The sequence below is a fragment of the Carcharodon carcharias genome, chromosome 16 (genome assembly GCF_017639515.1).
Source record: "Carcharodon carcharias isolate sCarCar2 chromosome 16, sCarCar2.pri, whole genome shotgun sequence".
In the NCBI taxonomy this organism is placed as follows: domain Eukaryota; kingdom Metazoa; phylum Chordata; class Chondrichthyes; order Lamniformes; family Lamnidae; genus Carcharodon; species Carcharodon carcharias.
Genome location: NC_054482.1, coordinates 94,059,991 through 94,087,895, shown reverse-complemented (window position 1 = coordinate 94,087,895; position 27,905 = coordinate 94,059,991). Strand labels below are relative to the sequence as shown.

General features: G+C 43.1%; 1 protein-coding gene across 2 annotated transcripts in view; it reads left to right on the top strand.

Moving 5' to 3' along the window:
* Positions 1-27,905, top strand: part of tie1 (tyrosine kinase with immunoglobulin-like and EGF-like domains 1) — a 94,412-nt gene that overhangs the window by 20,515 nt on the left and 45,992 nt on the right. For both annotated transcript variants that reach the window (XM_041208638.1, XM_041208637.1), the window contains exons 2-9: positions 5,500-5,793; positions 10,559-10,669; positions 11,925-12,080; positions 13,373-13,504; positions 16,490-16,630; positions 21,437-21,565; positions 24,836-24,981; positions 27,102-27,246. In XM_041208638.1, coding sequence (XP_041064572.1) covers positions 5,500-5,793; positions 10,559-10,669; positions 11,925-12,080; positions 13,373-13,504; positions 16,490-16,630; positions 21,437-21,565; positions 24,836-24,981; positions 27,102-27,246 — 1,254 coding nt within the window. The remainder of the gene's footprint in view (positions 1-5,499; positions 5,794-10,558; positions 10,670-11,924; positions 12,081-13,372; positions 13,505-16,489; positions 16,631-21,436; positions 21,566-24,835; positions 24,982-27,101; positions 27,247-27,905) is intronic.

Below are 27,905 nucleotides of genomic sequence, written 5' to 3'. Positions count from 1 at the left end.
CCATAAAGATACATTTGAAAAATGCACTGAGCTGAACATGGGCGGGTGGAATTTTACGCCAACCCTTCCCCACCCACCCCACTGGTGTATTTGAAGGCTGGAGGGTGACTGGCCCAGCGCTTTCCTGCCCACCCCTGAGTTGTCCCTCATATTAGCGAGTAGGTGCTGCCAGCATGTCTGCCCTAAGGCCTATTGAGGCCCCTAAGTTGCCAATTAAAGGCCACTTAAGGGCCTCTTTCTGCTTCCACTGCCATTAAGGCGGGCAGGGAATGTGGAAGGAAAGTAGCCAGCTGCTACTGTCCCAACTCAAAATAAAAGATTGGAAGGAAGGGGGATTGGTTACCTCCTTTGCGGGGGATCTCCCCAAGATGGGACCCTCCCTTTTGTGCCTTCCCAATGGCCTCTCGACGATTCCCCCACCTTTGAAACCTTCCCCCTCCCCCGTCTCTTGTCAGGTTCTCTGATCCCACCCCGACCAAAAACTCTGGACTTACCATAAATTCCAGTATCCATCATCTTTTTCTCAGAGCTCCCTTATAGTCCCAGAAGCGGCCACTACTGAGTCTGGTGCTGCTGGGACGGCTCAGCTGTCAGCTGATCTGATTGGCTGGCAGTTCTTGAGGGCTTTACTTCCTGTCCCTGAGGGGCAGAAGTCCCATCCTTCCCTTGTTAAGGTCTACCCCAGCATATTGTCGCTGCGGAACAGCCTGTTTTAAAGTTGCAGAGGAATACACATTCTTGTAAAATTCACCCCGTGGAATCAGGAAGAGCTTAAGTGCTCCTTTCATTTCCATTGCAGTTCTGAAGATCATTACCTGTACCCCCTCAGCCCCTTCCTCTCCCAATCACTGCACCCCTTTTCCAGCCAACACCTTCTCCTGTCACCCCCTGCCCCCCAACCCCCCAACCCCCCCCCACCCCCAAACGCCCCCCTTCCCCACACTTCAGACTCTGTTTGAGGGTCTCTGCCAGCAATGAAGATACAAAATTGAAATGCTCCTTTCTGGTGAGCTGCATGAATGAGAATGCCCAGCTGACAAGTGGCAAGTAACATTTGCGCCACACAAGTGTCAGGCAATGACCATCTCAAACAAGAGAGAATCCAACCATTGCCCCTTAATGTTCAATGGCATTACCATCACTGAATCCTCCACTATTAACATCCTGGGTATTACCATTGACCAGAGGCTAAACTGGACTAGCCATATAAATACTGTGGCTAGAAGAGCAGCTCAGAGACTAGGAATCCTGCGGCAGGTGACTCGCCTCCTGACTCTCCAAAGCCTGTCCACCGTCTCCAAGGCACAAGTCAGGAATGTGATGGAATACTCCCCATTTGCCCGGATGAGTGCAGCTCCCCACACTCAAGAAGCTTAACATCATCCAGGACAAAGCAGCCTGCTTGATTGGCACCACATCCACAAACATTCACTCCCTCCATCACTGACGCACAGTAGCAGCAGTGTGTACCATCTACAAGATGCACTGCAGGAATTCGCCAAGGCTCCTTTGACAGCTCGTTCCAAACACAGGACCACTACTATCTAGAAGAACAAGGGCAGCAGATATATGGGAACACTATCACCTGGAAGTTCCCCTCCAAGTCACTCATTATCCTGACTTGGAAATATATCATCGCTCCTTCACTGTCGCTGGGTCAAAATCCTGGATCTCCCTTCCTAACAGCACTTGTGGGTGTGCCAACATCACATGGACTGCAGCAGTCCAAGGAGTCAGCTCCACGCCACCTTCTCAAGGGCATCTAGGGATGGGCAATAAATGCTGGCCCAGCCAGCGAAGCCCACATCCCGTGAATGAATTTTTTAAAAGCGTCTGCAGCTCTTTTGTTGCACATCCATGAAGCCCAAAACCCAATATGGGCCTTGGGCCTACCCCATTCTGGTGCAGGAATCACACTGTGAGTGGAAACCAATTTTCTGGCTGATATTTTAGTCAAGAGCTGTAACTCTAAATTGCTGCTGTACAGTTAGAGTATTTGCACTACTTTCCTCAGGATGCTTCAGTATCAATGAGTATTAGCATGATATTTGTCTTTATCATTTTCTTTTCAGAACTGTGTTAAACAAGAAAACAAATTTAAAAATTTCATTGAAGCAAATTTATATTGAATTATTTTTTAAAGGGAGACTATGCACATGTATCTGAATAAGAGAATGAGAACAATGTTAGAGTTCCAATGATGAACCTTCTGTAGCTTCTGTTTTCTGTTCTATTTACCTCAGAAAATGTATTGAGAGAATTTTTTTAAAAAGTTTTAGATTAAAGCCAACTAATTATCCAGTTGTGTTTTGTTGATAGTTCAAACTTTTTTACATAGCAGTACCTATGAGATAGAGGGGCGATCTTGTCTTTAGTAAGCGGGTGACACAATTAGCACCTCCTTTTGGATTTCTCCCCATCTTTACTTCTGAAGCAGTGACTCACTATCGCCCATTTTACACTATCTCACAAAGTCAAGGTCTACTCCAGAGAGTGCGAAAAAGTGAGGAATAGTAGAGGAGAGAGAGAGAGGCAGAAAGAAAATAAATTTGAAAACATGCAAGTGTCCTTCTAAGGGAAATGAAAGGAGGTAGCTAGGAGAAAGGGAAAATCTTTGACAGCGATGGAGTGCCTAGCCTTTGCTTGGAGGTGGGGGTGGGGCATAATGAATGGAGAATCCTGGGTTAAAGGTGAAATGAGTGACAGAAGAGCAAAGGGGGAAGGGTAGGATACAGGATTGAGCAGATAATTCAAAGGGGAGGAGGTAGGATTATTATTGGGAATGGGAAGATGCTTAGAAGGCAATGTGATAATGGGAAAGTTAAGGGGTAGGCGATCGGCTGAGTCTGAGGGAGTGAGTGGAAACATGACTAACTGCAGGAGGAGGTGGAAAGAGATCCACTGATGTCATGCTTTCTCCACAGCCCCCATCATATGAATATAGATATGTTTTAAATTGTTTGAATAAAGAACAAAGACAAAACAATTAATGTTGGCAGAACTGATTTAAGATTGCAGATCTTATATTTTAATCATAATAACACTGGGATAATAACATTGGAGATGGATGAAATTTTAGACAATGGAACAGGACATATGCCTGTCTGGTTGTGTATGTTCAGCAATCTCTTTAATGACCTAAGGGTCATAAACCTCCCAACAAAGTTAAACTCAGCAAGAATTAGACAATGTATACTTATTTTCAAAATTGTGAAAATGAGATATAAAGCAAAAAGCAAAATTCATTTAGGAACTTTAGCTATCAATGAGGAGCTACCTTGAACGGCTGAATCATGGGAAACACTTTACACAATTCTCTAGACACACAACTGGCATGTGTGTGCTGCTCTGAGTCTTTAATTAAATATTTCAACAATAAATGAAATTAAGTGTCAGAGACAATTGTGAGCAAGGTTTTTTCCTTTCACAATTCTGTAATCAAAGTAATAAGGAGTAATCAACACTCACCCCATTGATCACTCCTCTCTTTAGAGGAGCTAGGCTAATCCAGAATTGGATTCTGATTGCAGCCCCTTCACAGCTTTGTAGTATAAGAGAGAAAAAATGCTGAACACCCCTGTTTCCAAAGGCCTGCACAGCACCCTCAATCACTGGCTGAGTTGATTCTTAGGGCCTCTGTTTCCAAAGGACAACTTAACAGGTAACAGCATCCTTCCCTCACCCTAGCTATATCATGGCTCTGACCTGTTGCTGAAGACACACTCACTTTTCCGCTCCTTGCCCCCACCCCATTGAGATGATTCTTGAAGCTTCAGTTTGCAAACTCTCTTAACCCCTCCTCAGCTCTCTCGCTTCTCATCCTTCCCCCTTCACCAAACTCCCCTTCCCAACTCCTTACTTCCTCTTATCTTCCTTTTTTTCTCCACACCCTCCTTTCTTTTCCTCTTCCCATTCCTCCTTCCCCATCCTGAGTCCATTATCCCCTTGCTTTCTAACCATGCTTGACCTAAATACTGCACTTGGTCCTGACTCCCCATGTATGACACCACCGCGGATTGAATATCAGGTTGTAGCACTTGCCACAAATGTGGCAATGTTAATGTTGTGTCGACAGCATCCTCGCCACGTACAATCAGTGCTCCCTAATTGAGAGAAAATATAAACTGAATCCATTTGTGTTAATTTAATTTGAAAAAAAGTTTTTTCAGTTATCAATGAAATTATCATCAGTAATAATAGAATATTTGAAAACAACATGTAGTGATTTCTCTATATATCCAGTTTAAACCCTGATCTCATATTATTCCATTTGATGGAAAGGGATTGAATTGCTAACCGCATGGCTTTTATGTACTGGGCAACAGATTGTCATTGAGCTCACACAAAATAAATGTCAGTATTTGTGTTGCGCACATCATTTAACATTTATTCCAAGTGAAAATTGACGGTCTTCAATATTAGGCCTTATCTCAGCTAAGCGTTGCAGATTCCTGTAGGTTCTCACTGAATGTGTCCCTAATGCAACCTAGTTTTGGCACTGAGGTGAGCTAAAGGTTCATCATATAGCTCTACCTCACTCACATAAACATTCTGATACGGTGCTATTTTTAAACAAGCAGGTTGAGGAACTGAGCTAGACATCTTTCCAGAATTGCGATGGTGTAGGAAATGAGAACACAGCTGCACCTCTTCTGCGAAATGTGTCAGCCTCCTTGTTGTGGAACATTCTATTCCATTTTCTAAAAGCCAACTAGAAGATATACACACAAAAGACAAGTCTTCTGGATTACAGCAATCTAGCGTTCTTGCTACCAGTAGTAATGCTGTTTATGGGAAGGCCATGCAGTAATGAGGGGATGGGAGTGGCTAGGTATGTTAATGCAGGGGAGACATTTGAGTCACTTGGAACATTGAGTGAGAGGGTTGGAAAGATGACAATTCAGAAGGGGACAGTCTTTAGAAAAATTGGGACTCATTCCCATGTTAGGACCTAAGGGCAGTGAGCTGTGATATTCCTTCTGGGAGAATAAAAGCAAAGTGCTGAAGATGCTGGAGGTCAGAAATCAAAACAGAAAGTGCTGGAAAAGCCCAATGGGTCTAGCAGCATCTGAGAAGAGAGAGAAACAGAGTTAACATTTCGAGTCCAATGTAACTCTTCTTTGGAATTGTAGAGAGGTCTACTTCTCTTCCTACCTTGCCAGCTCACGAAGGAAAACAGAGTTAAGCCCTGGAACCCGTGAAATAAATTTAAACACATTGACTACAATTTCTATATCTTCCAGGAGTTAAAAGGATTATCACAGCCAAGCAGTATTTCAGACCTGAATCCCTTCTGAAATGGTGCGTGAATAGCTGAAAATGATACACAGTGCACATGAGCTTCCAGCAGAGGAAGTATCCAGAATAGGACTTAACTGTGTAGTTTCAAAGTGAATAGTTTCAAAGTGTACTTTGTGAGGAAGCAGTTTAACTTCATTGGGATTTTCATTGTATATTTTCAGATCCTGAAAATTTGTTCCCTGTGCTTTCTTCATCCAGGAGCAATTTTGGACCTCTACCTGATCACTGACCTCAATCCTTCGAACAAGTTTCCCCTTTCCTGTGTGTCTGGTGAGCGCCGCTTCAATGGACCCGAACTTAAAATGGAAAAGGACAGTACGATATTTCAAATGAAAAAACATAATTTCAATTATGTAAGCGACTCAAGCAGGCACAATGGCATCCAGGCAACAGGCTCCAGTAAGGACTGGGAGCAGGTGGGAATCTACTACTGTGAAGGAAGACGACAAACAGAGAAAACTCACATTGTGACAATTATTAACAGCAATAAAGGTAATATTTGGAACAACAGCCTTGACAGAAACAAAGCGCTTTGTCTAAGTTTTAGTTTAATATTGGAGCCTTCAATTCCACCTTGGCACATAAGGAGTTCTAAAAGAGTCTCAATTAGGGAAATCACGGCCCAGTTGAACTCAGTTGGGTGCTTTGTCAGCTATGGCTCAGTTGGTAGCACTCTTACCTCTGATTCCTAAGGTTCTGGCTTCAAGTGCCAGTCCAAGGCTTGAGTGCAAAAATCAAGGCTGACACTCTACTGTATTACTGAGGAGATGCTGCACTGTTGGAGGTGCCATCTTCCAAATTAGACATTAAACCAAGGCCCCATCTGCCTGCTCAGCTGGATGTGAAATCTCCCATGGCACTATCTTGAATAAGATCAAGGGAGTTATGCTGGTGCCCTGGTCAATTAGTATCACAAAAACAGAATAACTGGTCGTGATCATATTGCTATTTGTAGGAGCTTGATGGGTGCAAATTGGCTGCTGCATTTCCTACATTGCAATTATGGCTACTCTTCAAAAGTAATTCATTGGCTATAAAGCACTTTGAGATGTCCAGTGGTTGTGAAAATGCGATATAAATATAAGTGTTTCTTTTTTTATTGCTCAAAAATGAAACATGCTATCCAAATTTTTTGTCTTGCACTCGTCAGGATAGCTCACAAGAAATTACCAACTGTAACAGGGGAATCAGCACTCTCTTCTCATGCGGTATTAATTGTTGTTCCTCCTTTACAGTTGGTAGTTTCTTGCGAGCTATCCTGATGAACGCAAGGTGAAAAGCTTTGACAGCATGGGGAGAATTTTCTCCCCGTGGGGGGTGGGGGGTGGGGTTGGACGGGAGCGGGCGCGGGTGGGCGCGTAGCTGATTGCTGCCAGCGATCGGCTCTGCGCCACCATTTTACATGGGCAGGCCAATTGAGGCCCGCCCAATGTGACATGCACCCGAAAGCGCTGTGCACTCCCTGTGCGGGCGGGGGGAGCAGGCTGAGTCGGGACCTTTTGCGCATGCGCGTGAAAGAGCGCAGAAATCTCCCTGAGGCAAAGAGCTGCCTCAGGGAGATCAGTTTTATTTTTGAAAATTTTAATAAGGAAAAAAAAAAATTTAAGACATGTACCCTCATGTGACAGTGACATGTCAATGAATTTTATTATAACTTTTTATAAAACTTTAAATACCTTCACGAAACCTCATCCCGCCCACGGATGAGGTTTCATGATAAATGCGAAGGCTGCCTGGGCTCTTCACCTGCCCACCAACCTTAAGGTTGGACGGGCAGCTATGTTAATTAGTTCAACTACTATTTAAATGGCCTTAATAGGCCTTTGACAGTTCAGCGGGTGGGCAGCTGACTCTGGTGGGCGCCCGCCGAACTCAAGATCTGTAATGACATGCGTCATTTTACACGTCGGCAAGCGGGCCCTGCCCCAACTCACCAACCCGAAGATTCTGCTCCATGTCTCTTTTCTCAGCAATATTCCAGTTCTGTACTACCAAATGACTATTTTCTTTTGTAAGTGGGGTAGAAATTTGTTTTGAATGGTATCACACAGGCTTCCTGTTATACACAAACTGCCTGATATTCAGTTCCATTGCAGACACTTGACTTAAGTCAGGCAGGGCAAACAACGAATGGTCCATCTCAAAACCAATCACAGATAAGTTCACCATGTGATTTATTTTTGGTTATGTCTGATTGACATCTCCTTTGGAATGTAAGTCAATACCGAAGCCTCTGTAATTGCTTTAGGGATACTTATTAGCCTGGATTTTTCAAATGAATTAATTTCATTGGAGTCTTTGCAGATAGCCTATTTGGAACTCCAAAAGAGTGTTAGTTAAGATTTAAAAAATTCCTGCAGTTGACAAATACATGGAGAAAGAATTACTGTGTAGGAAATGTGAATATGATATAGTTTGTTAAATGAGACAGCAAAGCTTAACAACTCTAAGGCAAATTAGCTGAATTCAAGTTCCCCAGCCACCATGGTAGGATTAGAACTCATTGGTGGGATTTTCCATTCGTACCAGCAGTGGGTATCGTGATGGTCGGGATGGGAAAATTTGGCGAGCGGCCAAGAGTAAATTGACTTTTTGTCGTTCTCCAAATTTTCCCATCCCGATGATGCCTGCCACTGATGGGGCCAGAAAATCCTGGCCCATGTCCCTAGATTGCTAGTCCCATAACAGACACTATGCCACCATTTCTTTATTTAATTCAGTAAGGCCATGACTAAACTTTTAAATCAACTCCACCCTCCTGATCTATGCCGTTATCACTTGCTTCCTTTGGTACCCAAAAATTTACCGCTGTCCGCCTGGAATATGCTCATCAATTAAACAGCCCAATTATTAAATTCTGTTAGATCTCAATCACATCTCTCAGAATGTCCATTTCTCAGAATCCAAAGAATCTACTGTTATATGCTAAAATGCAGCAGCCATATTGTACAGGTACTCTAAAAAATAGCTATAAGATGATGTCTGGTTTTCTTTAGTGTTGTTCATTGAGGTAGGACTTTTGCCTTTGGCCACCACCTTTTTTGAGTTCCATCATTGTTCAAACACCTTAATATCTTTTGAATGTTGTAAGTCTCTGTCTCACGCTATTGGACATCAAAACTTTTTTTCAGCATCTTGCCTCATAATGTTGCCAGAAGAACCCTTCGAAATTATTTTACCAAAGATGTGAACAGCAACAGATAAGGATGGTTCCAATGAAATTCCATTTGTTTCTGCTCCCAGAGATGGCATTGTCCATTCACCATTATCTTCTATAATTTATTGATAAATAGATTTTCAGTTCAGATAGCTAATTTATAATTCATTTTGTGAGCTATCATTTTTAGCAAGCCTCACAACCAGTCTTTAATAAAGATACTTTTTAAATTTCTATTTCTATGTCTAAATCCATGCTGCATTATCTTATGGCGTCTGAGCTGATCAGATAGTATTTAATAACATTCTAAAAATAATAACTGGAAACTTTCCAAATTTGTGTGTTGTACAGATTGGCTCTTAGTATTCCGATTAATCCATGACTCCTTCTCTATGTAGCAGGTTACTTGAGCCCCCTCCAGTGCTGAGGCGCAACTCCTGCAATTATATAGCTCCAACTCATTCAGGGCTGGTGCATAAGTATTAGATACCCTTCAGTAGCACCCCCCACTCCCCACCCAACCATAATTAATTTTCAAAAATTAATATTGTGCAATAATATGGATAAAAATTCTGCATTCACAATTAGATTTATTTTATATGAGAAAGAATATTATAATACTGATTTTACATTCTCATTGTTCTACACTTTTCACAGTATATATACTAGAAAAAATGTACATTATGATGTGTAATGTGGCTCTCATAATGTCATACTGTGTTCCTGCAACGGTCACTAGATGATTTTATGTGCAATTTACACAATCAATAATCATTACAATGGAATGAGCTAGATTAAATTATGCTCTTTGCTGTTATTTACTGGTTTGCAGTTTTGGAATAGCCATGTAGATGTACAAATTTGTAAAATTGTCTCTTAAACAGAATGAGGAGCATAATATGAAATTTTGGGAAAGATTGTAATGTAGATACATGGAAATCTATATGTATGTCAGTATATGTGGATGTATATCAGTAGATCTAGACCTTTTATTTTCACTGCTGAAGCCTGTTTGTTTATTTGTGTAGTTTCATGAATAGTTCATTCCGTTTTTTTGCCACCCTCCAAGGTTTCTGCTCCAGGAGACCGCCTGTTGGTTGCACTGGCCCTGTATGCATACACCAATCATAGTATCACTTCATAACTCAGCTGCCCCTTATCAAGCTGCAATGTATCCAGTCCAATCAAGGCAATTCCTAGATAATATTCCTAAGATAATATTCCTAAAGTAAATTCCTAAGATAACTTTGTCCAACTATTGATAAATTATCTGCCTGATTTCTGCAAGGACACTAGAGGAGATGACTCTTCTGTCCCCGTGTTTTGTAACTTCTTCTCTACCTTCAATGGTAACATCTTCTTCTGGTAATTCTGCGTTTGGTAAATCCTCTTCTATCAATATTAGGGATGTCTGTGTTTGACCTCCTCTGTCACTAATAATATTCACATTGGATCATTCTTCTTCCTCATTCTTAAGCAGTGTCTTTTTTATTTATAAGATTCGTTGCTGCCCTTCCCAAGGGCACTTAAGAGTCAACCACGTTGCTTTGATTCTGGTAAGGACAAAAGACTTCCTTCCCTAAAGGACTTAACTGATCCAGATTTTTTTTACAGTCCAATAATTTTCAAGGTTACCATTACTGATATTAGCCTTTTATTCTACATTTATTTAACAACCGAATTTAAATTCCCCAGCTGCCATGGTGAGATTTCCATACATTTCTCATTAGCCCAGGCCTCTAGATTACAAATCCAGTCACATAACCATTATACCGCCATACTCATGCATGTGCCGACCTCTGGCTGATCATCCTTCTTTAACCATCACTAGGAATATCAGTGTTTGATAACTCCCAACCTCCATCACTAGCCGTATTTGTATCTGGTAGCTCTTCCTCCGCCATTACCAGTTGTTTCAGCATTTGACAACTCGTCCTCCATCATTAGTAGCCATGTCAGTGTTTGATGAGTCCTGCAGTGCCCTCAATAGTAATTTGGTAAATCATCCTCCGCTGTCATTATCATTGTCTGTGGCTTTTCCACTGCTGAGTCAGGACATTTTTGTTTCAATATTAAAGTTATTTTATTTTGAATTTCCAGCTGAATTCTACCCCAGCAAGCTTACAACAACGGTGAACAAGGGTGAAACAGCTCTGCTCGTAGTCCAAAGACTGAATGCGGTGAACGAGGATGTCATGTGGAAGTGTAACGGTGAGTAAAATAATCCTGCTCTTGAACTCTCTGTCCAGCTGTGTGTCAGCTTCTCCTGCAAGAAGAGTGGCAATCGGATAGTCCGATCGCTTGGTCTAGACAACGGGAGGAAATAATGTTCAGGGCAGTAGCAGGTAGGTATTACGCACGGTCAATTCGAGACATGATGGGTGGAATTTAATGGAGCCTGCCAGAGCACGAATGATAGTGGGAGGTCCGAGAGAATTGGGCAGGAGTACCCGAGTCTGATTCCTGGTGTTGGGAAAACTGTCCCTATTTAGTTGGGGGGAATGGGCAGGAAGGGCCCGAAGTGGGAATCCCAGCCACTGGCAATGGGATGTAAATTAGGCTCGTCAATGTGCCACTTAAAGCCAATTACTCATGAGCCTACAGGGATTAGACGGTGGCTCAGGGATTTAACAGGACTCACACGGGTTCCCTGCTCCTCCTTAAAAGTGTCTTGGGAGTGGGGGATTTCCCCTTGTTCAGTGGCAAAATGCCTGATTGAGGGACCGACCATTGGGAAAGAGGATGCTGCAGAAATCCAGCCCCCTGCCCTTGCATCCAGCCCCCTCCCCTCGCCAGTGACCTCCTCCCCACAGCCCCCCATTCTGCCCCACTCACCTACCTCCAGGAATCCAGCGATGATCCCTAGTGAAGGCCTCAGTTCATTAGCAGCAGCAGCTACCGCTCCCACTGGCACTGTTGGTAATGGAGCGCTGCTGGCCTCTGATTGGCTGGCAGTTCTCGGGGATGGGAGGGCTTGATCCTGCGGGAGGCCTGACGCTGGCCAATTAAGTGCCTGATTGCTCTTAAATAGAGCTGGGCTTCCCAGACAGAAGCGATGCGAGGTTCACACGAGTTTTCCAACCGATGGGGGATCTCTGTGACAGAAGCTAAATTCTGCCTGACATGGTGAGTGAAGCTCAGTGGGGGAAAGGTGACCCCAGGCATACAATTCCCAAAGCTCCCCACTGCTGAGTGAAGGGGGTTTCCTTGCATCATGGCTGTCTGTTGCATGCAAACTAATAGAGATCAATTGCTGTTAGTCAGCAACTCAATTATTATGGCATCCTGATGTACCAGAATGGTAGAAGACAAACTTTTTTTCATGTTATTCCAATGTTTTGATGCCGCTGAAAATTTGTTCCTTTCCTTCTGTCTCACTGTTCCAATCTACCTCTCCCTCTTCGTCTGTCTTACTGATTTCTTGACAAGCCTTGAAGATGAATAAAGCACTGTGTTATTACATTAGGTACCTACTACAGTACAATTCATGTTAATGAAATTGAGAATGGGACTGTTTCCTTGAAGATCGAAAATGCGACTCCTTCACACACCTGTGTTTATAGCACAACAACGCTCAGCGGGGTTTTTCTGAAAGGAGCTTACTTCAGGCTTATTGTCCGAGGTAAGGCCTTGTTTGAATTTGGCAGAAAAATGGGATAGTTTCACGCTGTTAGAGACAAGTCACGGCATCGGTCTAATAGATGTAAGTGATAGTTCACATAGTCGCAAATATGCATTCCTATAATCTTTCTCTCACAGTACAAGAAAAAAACTGAGACTATAATATTTTTAAAAAGAGTTAAATGAAAAGGTTGTTACATAAGTAGGACTTTTCAAAAGCTTAAATGTGCAACAATTTATTTTATTTTTATTTTTTTATTTTATGTATTGGGCTGTAACAATGGCACGGTATCACATTCCTTCAGAGGCTCAGGTCTAAAACTTATAAGACACCACAAAGGTAAAAAAAAAAAATCAACGTATTGTCAGATCATCAAAAAGATCACATTTACCTAAGAGCAAGCAATGAAGTAACAACTGAGCCTTGTCTCTTCATAATTCCATACGTTTTCACCAGCAGAGGCTGCTGGAGTCTGCAGTAAGAGCTACTGTGCAAACCAAGACTGAGCCACAAGTCACTCTGCAGCTATAATAAATATCCCGATGCACTCGTTTCTGCAGATGAGAAATTCTGTGCATACATCAATAAGAATTTCCCAATCTGTCAACAACTATCTCACCATCTTCATGTTACTGTGCTGCACTGAATCATTTGCCTTTATTACAATGCAGATAAATGCTCCATGAACTGTAATAATTTCTCAATCAGTGAAAGGTGTAAAGCTCAGAAACTCATTATGGACTTAATTATAGAGTGTTAGTGTTGGCCTTGAATTAAATTATAAAATTGGTGGGGAAAATCGCAACTCTGAATATTAAGTGATACTTGTCCTCAAATTTTAAATTTTCATTTGTGTGAATTTGTGGGGCAGTTCTTAGTGGTAAAATAATTCACCCAGTCTGCTTTGAAGGCTGGGTGTTAAGTACATACTATTGTACACAAGGTAAAAATGAAAGAAATTCACAGAATGAGAGGTTATATGTTTTATACTCTCTAATGTGTAAGTGAAATAACAAGCAGAGGAAAGGAAGCATGTAGGATGGAGTGGGCCAAAGATCCATGGGGGTTTCCAGAGGTAATACTGGGTAGGTGAGAAATTAATTAATTGCTAAAGATACTTTAAAAGCTGTTTAATGCTTAAAATGGAATTTTGAAATTTCACCAGGCTGTGTCCAGAAAATGCTGCAAGAGCGTCAGCTGTATTTGGCTCAATAGTTACTGGATACTAATACTGAACACTGTTACTGAATACTAATTTGATACTGTACTTACATCATCATGCTATGTTACAGCTTGCCCTGATAGGAAATGGGGTACAGCGTGTGACAAGGACTGCCCTGATTGTCTGAATGGGGGAATCTGTCATGAAGGCTCAGGGGAATGTATCTGTGGACCAGGCTTTACTGGAGAAAACTGTGAGATCGGTGAGGAAACACAATTATTAATATTGCAGAATGAGGTTTTGTAAATCAGTTATCCATATGGACCTTGTCTCAGCATTGTGATACGTATTCCATTCATCATATATTTATATATGCTAAGCAACTGACCTACTAATTTGAATGTTTAGTACTGAAACTCACCTACTGAACTACAGAGTTACAAGCCCTAGAACTAAAACTGTATTCAATAGAAATCATTGATTGGGCATAGGTGTGGTTACAGCTTTCGCCACATCCACTTAATTTAGTGGAGGATAGATTTCACACAAAGTAGGCAATATACTTCACGCATGTATATTTACTTAACAAACATTTACCATCATTCAGTAACCAAGGAGATGAAGCATTCCATGAGTAAAAGCAATCACGCACAGCTTTTCATTTTATCATTTTACCAGTAAATGTTCAGAAAGGTTAAAATGTGTGCAAATGCCATTCGAATGAGTAGGGATCACAAGTCCAATGGATGAGTTATTAAAAGCAATGAGAAAGTGCTTGGTGGATGTGGTGGGTTTTAAGGAGATCGGAGAGCCAGAGGGGTTTAAGGAGAGAATGCCAGAGTGTTGATCCTGGATGGCTAAAAGCACAGTTACCAATGGTGGGACAAAGGGAGGAAGATGTAAAGGAGGACAATGTCAAGGGAATGGAGTGTTTTGTGGGATGGGGAAAGAATTTGTAGGGCTGAAGAGATGAGTAACTTTTACAGAATAGGACAAGATATGGGCAACAGAGTTTTAGCCACAAAAGCATTGAAATAGCCAAGACTGGAGGTGACTAAGGTATGAATGAAGCTATTCAGCAGCAAACAGACTGGGGCAGACAGAGGGGGAAAACATTATGGATGTTGTGATTAGTCTAAATCAGCAACAGACATTGATCAGGGAGAGGAAGGGAGTGGGGGTGGCGAGGGTACTGAGCTTGTGCTAGGGGCTCGATATGATGTCTTCAGTTTTACCCACGTTTAGCCAAAGGGGATTTCAGCTTAACCAATACTGGATGTCGGACAAAGTCTGGCAACACACAGGCATGTAAGGTTTAAAAGCGCGGGGGAAAGGTTCGATCTAGATGTTGCCAACATAGGCCCCGCATCTGTACATGTTGTCATTAAGGTGCAGCATGTAGATGAAAAAGAGTAGTGGGCCAAAGCTAGATCCTTGGGGGTTTCCAGAGGTAATTGTGGATAGGTGAGAAATTAAGTAATCACTGAAGATATTGTCACTAAAATCCTCTAGTTAAGAGTGGAACCAAGTAAGGATAGTCCCACTGAGCTGGATTACAGAGGAGAGGATTGAGTAAGATTGTGGGCTTGACGGTGTCAGAAGCTACAGAGAGATCAAGGGGGCTGAGGAGGGTACAGGCGTGGTCATGACGGATGGTTAGTGTCATTCTGGCGTTATGACAGAGCAAACATCTCACTGGTGATAGAGCTGCAAGACAGATGGGCTTAGACACATTTGCAGACTTGGAAGGAGTAAATGAGGTTAGAGATGTATTGATGGTTTGCACCAGAATCGTAAAGGATATTTGTTTTCAAGGAGGAGGCAATGAAAGGGGGAGGGATGGGGGGACAATACCCAAAGCTAGGAGATAATTTACAATGTCAACTCGCATGGTTGGCAGTTTAATGGGAATGTGATCACGAGAATAAGGACAGGTCTTTTCTTAAAATTCATTTATGAGATGTGGGTGTTGCTGGCTGGGCCAAAATTTATTGCCCATCCCTAATTGCCCTTAAGAAAGTGGTGGTGAGCTGCTGCCTTGAATCACTGCAGTCTCTGTGGTGTAGGTACACCCACAGTGCTGTTAGGAAGAGAGTTCCAGGATAGTGAAGGAACGGGAATATATTCCCAAGTCAGGATGGTGAGTGGTGTGGAGGAGAACTTCGAGGTGGTGGTCTTAAGGGCAAGAGGACCTTGGAGGAGGCATAAGGGGAGATGGGAGAGAAACTGCTTAGATACTGGGATTCAGGATTAGAGTAGGAAAAGGATGGGGGGGCATTTGGCTTAGTGGAAAAGGAAAATTTAGGAGAGTCACATAGGCAGCTGGACAGTGGGCCGCGATTTTAGTGACAAACAAGTTGATGAGCACTTTGAATTTGTTATAGAAGGTGAGGATCTAGTGTGCAGGGGAGAGGAGTGTAAAGAGATGACTGTTATTGGAGGAAATAAGTTCAATGGAGAGAAGAAGTTGGATAATTTTTGAGCCTGGAACAGTTTCAGCAGAGGAACGTGAAGCCCATTTGTGCTTGATGTGGTCCAGCCAGATCTGGTGATGGCTAAACCAGCTGTGTGCCAGATATTTTCAATGCTGCACCACCAGAGCTTGAGGGAACAAATATGGGGGCCATCGTTTGAGGACTCTGGGTCTATACTCGATGGAGTTTAGAAGGATGAGGGGGGATCTGATTGAAACTTACAGAATACTGAAAGACCTGGATAAAGTGGACATGGGGAAGATGTTTCCATTAGTAGGAGAGACTAGGACCCGAGGGCACAGGCTCAGAGTAAAGAGAAGACCTTTTAGAACAGAGATGAGGAGAAACTTCTTTAGCCAGAGAGTGGTGAATCTATGGAATTCATTGCTACAGAAGGCTGTGGAGACCAGGTCATTGAGTGTGTTTAAGACCAAGATAGATAGGTTCTTAATTGATAAGGGGATTAAAGGTTACGGGGAGAAGGCAGGAGAATGGGGTTGAGAATGTTATCAGCCATGATTGAGTGGCGGAGCAGACTTGATGGGCCGAATGGCCTAATTTCTGCTCCTATGTCTTATGGTCATCGCAGGAGGGATGAACAAGATGGAGAGTATAAGGTTTTGCTGGGTCTAAAGATCTCCAGGGTGGTGAGCAAATCAACACCTGCAGAAGTGCGGCCCTCAGTGGGTTAAAAAAAAATCAGCTGGCATGTATTTGATGAGTAATGGCCGTACAAGTTTCAGCATCTTAACAGATCATTATCTGGTTTTTAGTCTGTGAAAGAGGAAAATTTGGCCGCAATTGCCAGGAAGACTGTAAGCGTCAGAGGAGCTGCAGCGAGTATAGATTTTGCCTGCCCGATCCCTATGGGTGCTCATGTGCTACAGGTTGGCGTGGGAAGAAATGCAGTGAAGGTTTGTATATGTAACAACATCCAATTCATAGAGATGCCGTGAAACCTAATTATGTGGTGGACAAAACTAAAATGTATCATTAAATGTTATGCCCGTGATCAAGGAATGTATAAAAGTGAAGACCTGGAATTGGGTAATTGCATCATAAAAATGCGATCAGACAACAAAATTCTGAGTTCAAGCACAGCTATGGCACTCAACACTCATGTTGCTTCGCCCCTAGAACACCAAAGGGTAGATTTTCCCTTTTTCCTACCTTCAAGTCAGAGGAGCTGTGTGTTCTCCAGGGCAGAGATTGGGAAAACCTACCCTCAAAACTCATTGCATAGAGGTTTTTTTTATTTGTTCATGAGCTGTGGGCGTCACTGGCTAGGCCAGTATTTATTGCCCATCCCTAGTTGCCCTTGAGAAGGTGGTGGCAAGCTGCCTTCTTGAACTGCTACAGTCCATGTGGTGTAGGTACACCCACAGTGCTGTTAGGGAGGGAGTTCCAGGATTTTGACCCAGCAACAGTGAACGATGATATAGTTCTAAGTCAGGATGGTGAGTGGCTTCAAGGGGAACTTCCAGGTGGTGGTGTTCCCATGTGTCTGCTGCGCTTGTCCTTCTAGGTTGCTGAGGTTGCAGGTTTGGAAGGTGCAGTTGAAGGAGCCTTGGAGAGTTTCTGCAGTGCAATTTGTAGATGGTACACACTGCTGTCACTGTGCGTCGGTGGTAGAGAGAGTGAATGTTCATGGAAGGGGTGCCAACCAAGCAAGCTCCTTTGTTCTGGATGGTATCAAGCTCCTTGAGTGTTGCTGGAGCTGCACTCATCCAGGAAAATGGAGGGTATTCCCCACATTCCTGTCTTGTGCCTTGGAGATGGTGGACAGGCTTTGCGGAGTCAGGAGGTGAGTTACTTTCTGCAGAATTCCCAACCTCTGACCTGCCCTTGTAGCCACAGTATTTATATGGCTAGTCCAGTTCAATTTCTGGTCGATGGTGATCCCAAGATGTTGATAGTGGGGGATTCAGCGATGGTAATGTTGTTGAATGTCATAGGGTGATGGTTAGGTTCTCTCTTGTTGGAGATGGTCATTGCCTGGCACTTGTGTGGCGCAAATGTTACCTGTCATTTGTCAGCCCAAGCCTGGATATTGTCCAAGTCTTCCTGCATTTGGACATGAATTGCTTTAGTAAGAGGATTCGCAAATGGTGCTGAGCATTGTACAATCATCAACGAACATCCCCACTTCTGACCTTATGATGGAGGGAAGGTCATTGATGAAGCAGCTGAAGACAGTTGGGTCTAAGACACTACCCTGAGGAACTCCTGCACTGATGTCCTGGAACTGAGGTGATTGACCTTCAGCAACCGTAACCACCTTCCTTTGTGCTAGGTATGACTCCAACCAGCGGAGAGTTTCCCACCCCCACCGATCATAATTGACTTCTGTTTTGCAAGGGCTCCTTGATGCCACACTTGATCAAATGCTACCTCGATGTCAAGGGCAGTCACTCTCACCTCAACTCTTGAGTCCAGTTCTTTTGTCCATGTTTGAACCAAGGCTGAAATGAGGTCAGGAGCTAAGTGATCCTGGCATAACCGAAACTGAGCGTCAGTGAGCAGGCTATTGATGATTAAGTGCCACTTGATAGCACTGTTGATGATTTTTTTTATCACTTTGGTGTTGGATGACCAGTGTGGAATCTTTTCCCTATTAGACAGCAGAAAGCCACTACTATAATGGTGCTATCTACCATCTGTGTAGATGCCAAAAGATCAGTTGGCACAGGAAGTTTCATTGCACAAATACTCTAGAAAGGAACCGCGCCTGAAGAAAAAGAGAAAGCTAAAAATTCATTCAGTATAAAGCTGGGCGTGCATGATGGGGACACATTCAGTCAGGAGCGCTGCAGTCTGCTGCCCAATATCCAGCCAAATCTCATTGACAAGACTAGCAAACAAATGGTTAACACTGTTACTGTTTATATTCTCCAGTATTATGTTGTGAAGCAATAATTAATTTTCAATCTAGGTTCAAGGCCAGTTTACTCAGCTTCAGCAAGTTCCTCAGGCCCAGACTATTAATTTACCTCCTAAGTCACAGAGGAGTCTGGAAAGAGTTGCTCTGACATAAGTGTAGCAATATTATAACTGCATTAACAAAAGAATATTTTAAGTATGTCTCGACACAAGCAATTTTCTCTTGATTATATATTGGAAGCATATCGGTGTTCCTTCACTGTCACACTCGGTCAAAATCCTGGAACTCTTTCCCTAACAGCACTGTGGGTGTTCCTTCACCAGATGGACTGGAACAGTTCAAACAGGGGACTTACCACAACCTTCTTAAGTTCAATTCGGGATAAGCAACAAATGCTGGCCTGGCCAGCGATGCTCACATGCCATGGACAAATAAAAATAAAAAATTGGTGCATTGACCCATTGGAATGGAAGGAGTCTGCAGAATGTTTCTGAATCTTTTTTGGTTGAAGGACCCCTTTTCAAATGGATGAGTCACATGAGGGGACATGTTTTATAACATTTCTAAAATCTAAAATCTTTATTTCTAATGTTAAAAATTGTTCATCCCCCCGAGGCACTCGTGCACATGCACACAGTTGGTGCTTCTACCCCCACCGCCCCCCGCACAAGCAGCGCTGAGCACTGCCGCTCATGTCTCCCACTGGGCAGGCCTTAATTGGCCCGCCAGCGTGAAATCACGGTCCAGCCCCGATTGCGGGCAGTGGTCAGCTTCTGGATAGGCCCCGTCTGCCCCCACCAAGCCTGTCCTATATAATAACTATAATATGAAAGTGCTGCACATAAAGAGTGTTTGAATAGTGTTTTCACAAAAACAGATATTTGCTTTTATGCCACTCTCAGTGTTCCTTCGTGCCCCTTCCCTTGCTAGGTGTGATCGTCAGCCCAATCTGCACTACATGTGTAGCAGCTGCAAACTGCTCCCTTTCACATTATTTTGTGAATCCCTTGCAGAGTCTCTATGGATTCCCAGGGGCCCGAAAATCCCAGTTTGAGAGCCAGCTCCCCAATTCATTCAGGAATTATCTCCCTCGGATTTGTCTATAATTTCCCACTTTACAATGAAATGCAAGAGGGAGCTTTCTTCCTCTGCCACCACTCTTAACAAATGTAAAGATAACAGAAAAAAAACTGCATTTATATAATGCCTTTCACATCCTCAAAATGCCCCAAACTACTTGTGGTTGGTGAATTACCTTTAAGGTTCAGACATGGTTGTCTTGTAGGCAAACTACAAGAAAGAGATGAATAGAGTGAACTCTAATCCAATGGCAGCATCGGCGGAGAAGAAAAGAGTTGACGTTTCGAGTCCTCATGACCCTTCGACAGAACTGGACCCAGTTCTGTCGAAGGGTCATGAGGACTCAAAACGTCAACTCTTTTCTTCTCCACGGATGCTGCCAGACCTGCTGAGTTTTTCCAGGTAATTCTGTTTTTGTTTTGGATTTCCAGCATCCGCAGTTTTTTTGTTTTTATCTAATTCCAATGGCCTTATACAAGCTAACAGATTCATCAGGGAAAGTTACATATTCTGAGCCCCAAGGTAATCTCCAAAATAATTACCCCTTCTCACATTTGTATCATTCACCCCAAGCCACTGCTCTTCACAAGCATGAAGCACCCTCTCCCACAATTTCCATCATCAAGTTTCATGGAGTATAACACTAGTTAGCTACAAATTGAAACTGGTCCCATTAATTCAAAGCTTGAAACTGCTCACTGGTGTCTTACATAGCTGAGCAGTGCAATGGGATGTGGGGCCATCCACTTACTTTTCAGTTATATATATTTTTTTTTTGGCAGAATGCTAAGTTTATATTTGAAATTTTATTTCTAACTTGGTGACTGCTTTTAGAATGTTCATTGTGATCAATCCCTGATTATCTCTTGCTTGGCTGAACAAAATGCCATCAGTTTAGCTAGCTACTCTAGGTAAATCCTCACTATTTTACTCAACTAATGAACGAATCAGGCATTCAGAGGCTTGAATATCATCTAATTAGTGGAAGATGTTGCATTGTTAACTGTATTCAGTCTCTGGGTACCTATGTTCTGCCAAACATAAAGCCACCCAGTTTAGCAAGTTTCCACTTAGTATCTTGCTGTCTCACTCCGCTAACTGGCTGGGTAAATAACAGCTATCTAGGTCTTCATAGGCTGAGCATTTTAAACAGTCTTTAAACAGTTTACTTTGTTCAGCCTTTGGAGAAAGACGTACAGCTTCCTAACTGTCTGTATTCTGATAAATTTATTTGAGCAAACACTACAGCAGTCCATTCATAAAATTATCATAAATAAATTCACCATTGTAAGGTTCAAGTTCATGAGGAAAGTACAAACATGCAGTGAAATTTTCACCTTGTTGTAACAGCTATTTATTATTCTAGCATACACCTAGAAGAGCTGTGTAATGTCTTGTGTAAAATACACAACTTGCTCAATGTTTTCTTGTACTTAATGAAAGACTGTGCATTTTCCGATATATAATGCTATTATCCTGTAATGGACCCATTAGCTGCATGTTCTCCTATAAACTATACCCTACTAACTGTATGTTAATATGTAATATTTTAGCAACAAATTATCCTATATGGACTCCAACATTCATTGAATTTAATCCTTTATGTAATATACTGCAAAAATATGTTGTCCTACCTGTAACATTCAGTAGCTTCAAGTACTACACCTACATCTATACTGATCTCGAGATTACGGTTTAAGTCACTTGTTTATTCTAATGCCTGATGTAGACAGCTATCTGATTAAAATTATGTTCACAGAATGTAGCCCTAACACCTATGGACCAGAATGTAGGTTGAAGTGCCAGTGCCAAAATGGAGGAACGTGTGATCGGTTCCATGGCTGCAAATGCCCAGTTGGATGGCATGGCCAGTACTGTGAGAAATCAGGTACCAGACAGTGTGACTTTGCATGTGAATGTGTATCATTGTGTGAATTGTGTGTTTGCCGGCGTATGTGCTTGCATTTGTTTTCCTGGGATGAATGGCTGTTTGTTCCGAAATAAATAAGATTATTTTTACAAAATTGGTTTTCTTTCACCCTAATCTTGGGTTATCAACTAAAGTGTATGCAACATTCAAATCATTGTGTTTTACCTACGGGTGCTCCCCATGCTACCATTTACTCCAGCGGAACTCCCGACGTCACCCCGCCCCATTTAAATTTTCAGGAAGGTGGGGGCACAGCAAAATCAGCTGCGGGCCTGCCGACCTGTCAATGGCCAATTGAGGCCACTGACAGGATCAATTAAAGTCATTAGTGGACCTGCCCGTCCGACTTTAAGGTTGGCGGGTTGGCCAGGAGCCCCACTGGCAACTAGAAAAAACAAGAAACCTCATCCACAGGTGGGATGAGGTTTCATGTAGGGTTTTAAAAATTTGAATAAAGTTTTCTCGGAAATTATGAACATGTCCCAACTCATGCGACATTATCACATGAGGGGATTGTAAGGGAATTTCCTTTTTTCTATTTTTAATATTTTTATAAGTAGAGGCGATTTCTCTGAGGCAGCAGTTAACCTCAGGGAGATGAATGTGCTCTTTCGTGTGCATGCGCGGAAGAGGGAACTCTCGATTTTAGGCATTCCCCACCCCCCACCCCCTCCCCGCCCACACAGGGAGCGCATAGCACTTCCCTGCGGATGTCACGCTGGGTGGGCCTTAATTGGCCTGCCCACGTAAAATGGCGGTGTGGCCCCGATCAGGGGCGCCGATTGGAAGTGCGCCTGCACGTGCTCATCCATCAACGCCCCCCCCCAACGGGGGGAAAATTCTGCCCATGGTGTTAGTGCTCTGTTCTTAGTTCCAATAAACTCCCAATGTTTGTTCAGTTAATTGGTCTCTCTCTGCCTCTATTGTTTCAAGCACCAACTAATGTGTTAACATCAAGGGCACAGCTCCCGTTCGTTGGACAAAGTGAACCTGATAGCCAAAAACATAAAACTGGTTTATAGCAGGGTTCCAGGATAATGGAGAAGTTCTTCTTAAAGGTTGCACGTGAAGCCAGTGGTAGAGCAGAAGGAACTTCATCCTACATTTGGTTATCCTACACCTGATCTGAGTTTCTAGACACTAGGTTCAAAAGTGGAACTATTACCTCTCACCTTCTTGAACAAAATTTCACCAAGAATAAAAATCTTACAAGCTGACAGTGGTCTGTAGATCGTGGCCATGTTGACTTGTCATATTGCTTATGATGGTGGTCGTTGACGCTGGGAATTGTGCTGGTGTTAATAATCAGTGACGATGGGTGGAGCATTTTGTTTTTATTACGCTTCCTACCCCACCCTCTCCAACCTCCCCTGAAGGCCCATGTCTCTGCTGGATTCTCCTTTGATAGCATTTATCCTCAGGTGGCCAATTTTCATTTGTGAGCCTTGACGTGAGTGACAGCAGGCCGTTCATGGAAGACATCACAGCCAAGCTCAATCCTCTCCTCGTGCTTGCATTTCCAGCAGGGCAGTTAAACAGGAACAGGGAGTGATAGCTGCTCTCCCTGCTCTGTAAGCCAGAGGCGCTGAGTCACGTTTAGTGCTCGCACTGTCACCTGGCTGAGATCAGGATAGATCAAAGATAAAAGTTGGGACCTTCCTGATGATACAACGCAGTCATTCCCTAGGTACATCCACTGAGGGGAGCCGGATGTTCAGGTGCTGATTGTTGATGACTGTCAGGGGAGAAATTATGTAAATGGTCTTAAAGATTTTGTGAAGTTGCTGATGAAGGCAGCCTTGGCACCTTTTCTCATGGGGGAGAATTTTTCCTATGGCGAGCGGGAGTGGACGGGGGCGGGCGCGGAGCTGATCCCACGCTGCCATTTTACATGGGTGGGCCGATTAAGGCCCACCCAGCGTAAAGTGTGGCCAGTAGCGCTCAGCACTACCTGTGGATGGGGGGAGGAGAGAGAGTCGGGGCCTAGGCTCTTTCACGCATGTGCGCAAAAGAGCAGAGCAACTTCCCTGAAGCACGGAGCTGCCTCAGGGAGATTGAATGGATTGTAAAACTTTTTCACAAATGAAGTAAAAATTTATTTAAACATGTTCCCTTCTGTGACAGTGTCACATGAGCTGGGACATGTTTGTGAAGTTTGGAAAATTTAATCATTTATTTTATAAAAGCTTCAGGAAACCACATCCTGCCCGTGGATGAGGTTTCCTGAAAAACGCAGAGGCTTCTTGGGCTCTTCGCCTGCCCACCCCCCCCACCCCCCCCAACCTTAAGGCTAGACGGGCAGCGTTCTTAACAAGTTGAATTACCTTTTTAATGGCCTTAATAGGCTGTTGACATTTTGGTTGGAGCGCAGCTTTCTCCGGTGAGCGCCCGCTGAATGAAATATCGAAATGACGTGCGATGATGTCGGGACACACGCCTGATGTCATCGCGCATCATTTTATGCATCAGCGTGTCAGGCCCGCCCACATGATGTTAGGTGGGATAATTGCAGGGGTAAAAGTTGATTGACGTCTTCTGCTGATTACATGATTTAATGTAGGACATAAACACTTTGTGGTGGTTGTGATTGATGCAGGTATGTTGATGAAGGTATGTACGGTAATATAGTGCTTGTGCTACTCGAATATTAACCCAGAGGTATAGGCTAATAATTCAGAATAATGTTAGCTCAGATCTCACCATGGCAATGAATTTTTCAATTCAGTTTAAAAGTACAATCTGGAAATAAAAATCTAGTAGCAGTAAAAGTGGCCAAGAAGCTGTTGGATTATCCCGAAATAGCCACGAAGACCTTTATTGTAGGAAATCTGCCATTCTTACACAGTCTGGCCTACATGTAACTTCAGTCCCACATTATCATGGTCGATTCTCAACTAACTTGGGCTGTGAGCTATTAAGCCATTCAGTTGTATCAAGCTGCTCAGTGGTTCATAGTCTACCGCCACCAAATCCACTAGAATTGGACAACCAATGCCAGAGCACCCATATCCCAAGAATGAATAATAAAGAGAAAAGGTTATGATAATGTTGGAGACAGTAATGTTGGTGCTTGTAGCAGTATGGGAATTTTGGAGGTACTGATAACATTGGTGGTGAGGGTTTCCACCATGTCATATTGTATACCTAACAGACTATTCAGCACTTATTAAGCTATATAGTAATATTTTAGTAACATTTAGTAACATATATTTATTTGTTTCCCTTAAGATCACATCCCAAAGATAGTGGACACATTTACTGAAGTTGAACTGAACCTTAATTCAAGTCCGGTGATGAAATGCTCTGCCTCAGCAAAGCCACTGCCTGTCGACAGGGAAATTCAGATCCGCAAACCTAGTGGAGAAATTGTGATGGTGAGTCTCTAAACTTGCAGACTTCGCCTACCTGAATTAGACTTTGGAACTCAAACTGGAGACCAAGAGATTATTATCATCAACGTTTTTTTATTTATAGGATCAATGGTTAAGGACATTATTCCAAACTTTTTTGCCATAAACAGAAATTTCTACATCCATTTAATTAAGTGGAATTTTACAGCACAGAAATAGACCATTCAGCCCAACAGGTCAATGCTGGTGTTTATGTTCCTCTCACCTTACATCACCTCACTCCATCAACATAGGACATTGAGATAGGCACATAGTAGTATGATCAGAGGAAGATAAACAAGAGCCATGATCACAAGTGACCCTGTGAACTGTACAAACAGCGGCATTATATAGTATGGGGCTGGAGGCCTGTAATCTATACATAAGACAAGGTGATTGTAGGGTAGTGGCCTGTGAGTTAGACACAGCAATGTGATTGTCAGGGAGAGGTTTGTGATCCATACAAGCAGCAACATGATTGTGAAGGAAATGGCCTGCGAGCTCTGAACACAGCAGTGCGATCACTGGCTGAGACACACATTATCTGTAAACACAGCTGATTGATCATAGGGTAAAACATGAGAGTTGTACACAAGTTAGGACAGGGATGGCAGAGTTTTGTAGGACCTCCAGTTGACAGAGGGTAGAACATGGGAGGCATGCCAGAAGTGCATTGGAATAGTCGAGCCTAGAAGTGTCAAAGGCATGGTTGAGGACGCAGTGCAGAAGGAGGCCGTTCAATCCGTTGTGCTGAATCTGCAGTGGAGCTATCCAATTTTTCCCACTCACCCACCCTTCCCCCCAAATAAATACTTAGTGAAACATTTGGATTATAGATTTTAAATCCAAGCTTGGACTGTCTTTTTGAGCTGGCAACACTAGAGTGAAACACTGGTGGTTGGCCTTTGAGATGGTAAATTAAAAGCAGGATCTGAAAGCCAGAGGGCCAATTTTCCTGCGTAAATAGCAGCTCAGAAATGTGTTGCCTTTCAGATTGGTGAAACCCGACTGGGCCTGAAGCAAGTACAACAAAGTAAACTACAGGAAATTGAATGTCAGGGCACTGAGATTCGCTGTATCACCACTAGGGGCAGTTCAGAGATAAATTGCTGACACAATTACTTGAGGCTTCAGTGCTTGTCGTTGATGTTCGTGCATTGCACATAATGTTGGAGGCCATTCTCAGTGCATTGACACCTCTGTCCTTGTCAACTTACATTGAGTGGTTAGGGCAGAAATCACTGCATCTTTAAAGGGAAAAATCAGTTGTTAAAGTAGAGGAAGATACAGAATAGAAACAAAAAGTGCTGGAAAAGCTCCACAGGTATGTCTACCTCTGTGGAGAGAGGAAGGCTTTGAGTCCAACATGACTCTCTTCAGAACTGCCGAGGTCCTCAAGGTCCCTTGAACGCGTCTGCATCTGAGAAACATGAGATTGAAACCATTGACCAAATCAGTAAGACTAACCGAAATGCAAATCAGTGCTTCTGGCAAGGATACATTAGTGTAAAGCTTACCATTCTTCATCAGAGTATGTTCTTGTTCAAGTCATACCCATTTCCTGAAGAAAAAAAAGCCTTTCAGGTTCTCCCATTGTTGTTTATTGTAGCTGCTTCTTTGAATGATGTTGCTACCTTTAAGACCTGAGTTGCTCCTGATTTTTCTGAGCCTGCACCCAATAGTTCCCCTCCTGATGTATCCTTAGCAGTACAGAAAGATGGTTGATTTGCTTGCTCCTGGGTCACCAACATTGCTGCTCCCAGCTCTCCACCAAGATACACAGTACTGCAGTCCAGGAACTACATTCTCATGTTTTTCCCTACTTCCCTAAGGAAGATAGCAGGAGTTTACAGCAGCACAGATTGATCCTGGTCTATTGAATGCAATGAGTTTGAGGGTTTATTCTCATTACATGTAAGGATTATGCACTCTGCAACTGTATGGCATTCCTTACCGTTTTGCAGAATAAAGATTAATTACCATGTTATTATGTGCAGGCCCATTTTATACAGCAGATAAACAGTTGATGACAGTTATCATGTTGATATCATATTGTCAGAAATGATCTGAAATGGATTGCATTGTATCTTGTATTTTCATCTCAGGCAACTAAATCCATCATGCAAGGAAATATAACCACTTCGGAATTCAAATTACCACAGATCAGTTTACAGGATGAAGGTGTGTGGGAGTGCAGAGTCAGTACATCCACTGGCACTGATTCTAGGCGATTCAAAGTCATTGTGAAAGGTAGGAGAGTCCAAAAACTTAAACATTTGGGCCTAGATTTTTACATTTGAGCTGACACATGGGCCAGGATTTTATGGCCCCTCCCACCTGGCGGGACATTGCGGTCCCACGGAACTGAATGGAGATTTAGATGGCGCACCATCTAAAGTGGCGGGGGGGGGTGGGCGTGGTGAAACACTGGCCATGGAGTCATCTAAAATATGATTACACATAGCATCATAATCATCTAATGCCCTCTTGAATGCCTCATGGCTACAGCTGCAAACATTGTGGACTAAATTTTGGTTCTGGGGCCGGGACCCCAATGTCAGGATCATTTCTGAAGCCCAACCCCAAACAGCGGCAGTTCGACACCCCCGACGTGATTTTTGAGTTGCAGGCCTCAAGCCCACTCGCCATCCAATTAAGGAGGTCCTCCGGCACTGAGAGCATGGGAGCCTCACCATCCGAGGCGGGGGCTGCCGCTGTGGTAGAGATAGGGAGAGAGAGAGAGGGAGAGAGAGAGCGCCTCAAGATGGAGTTGCCCTCTCAACACCCATTCAAATGTTCTGAAACAGCTGCATCCTGTGGCATTCAAGAAGGAATTGGATGATTATTTAAATAAAAACAAGATTACGGGGAAAAGGCAGGAGATTGACACTAAGTTAAAATGCTCAGAA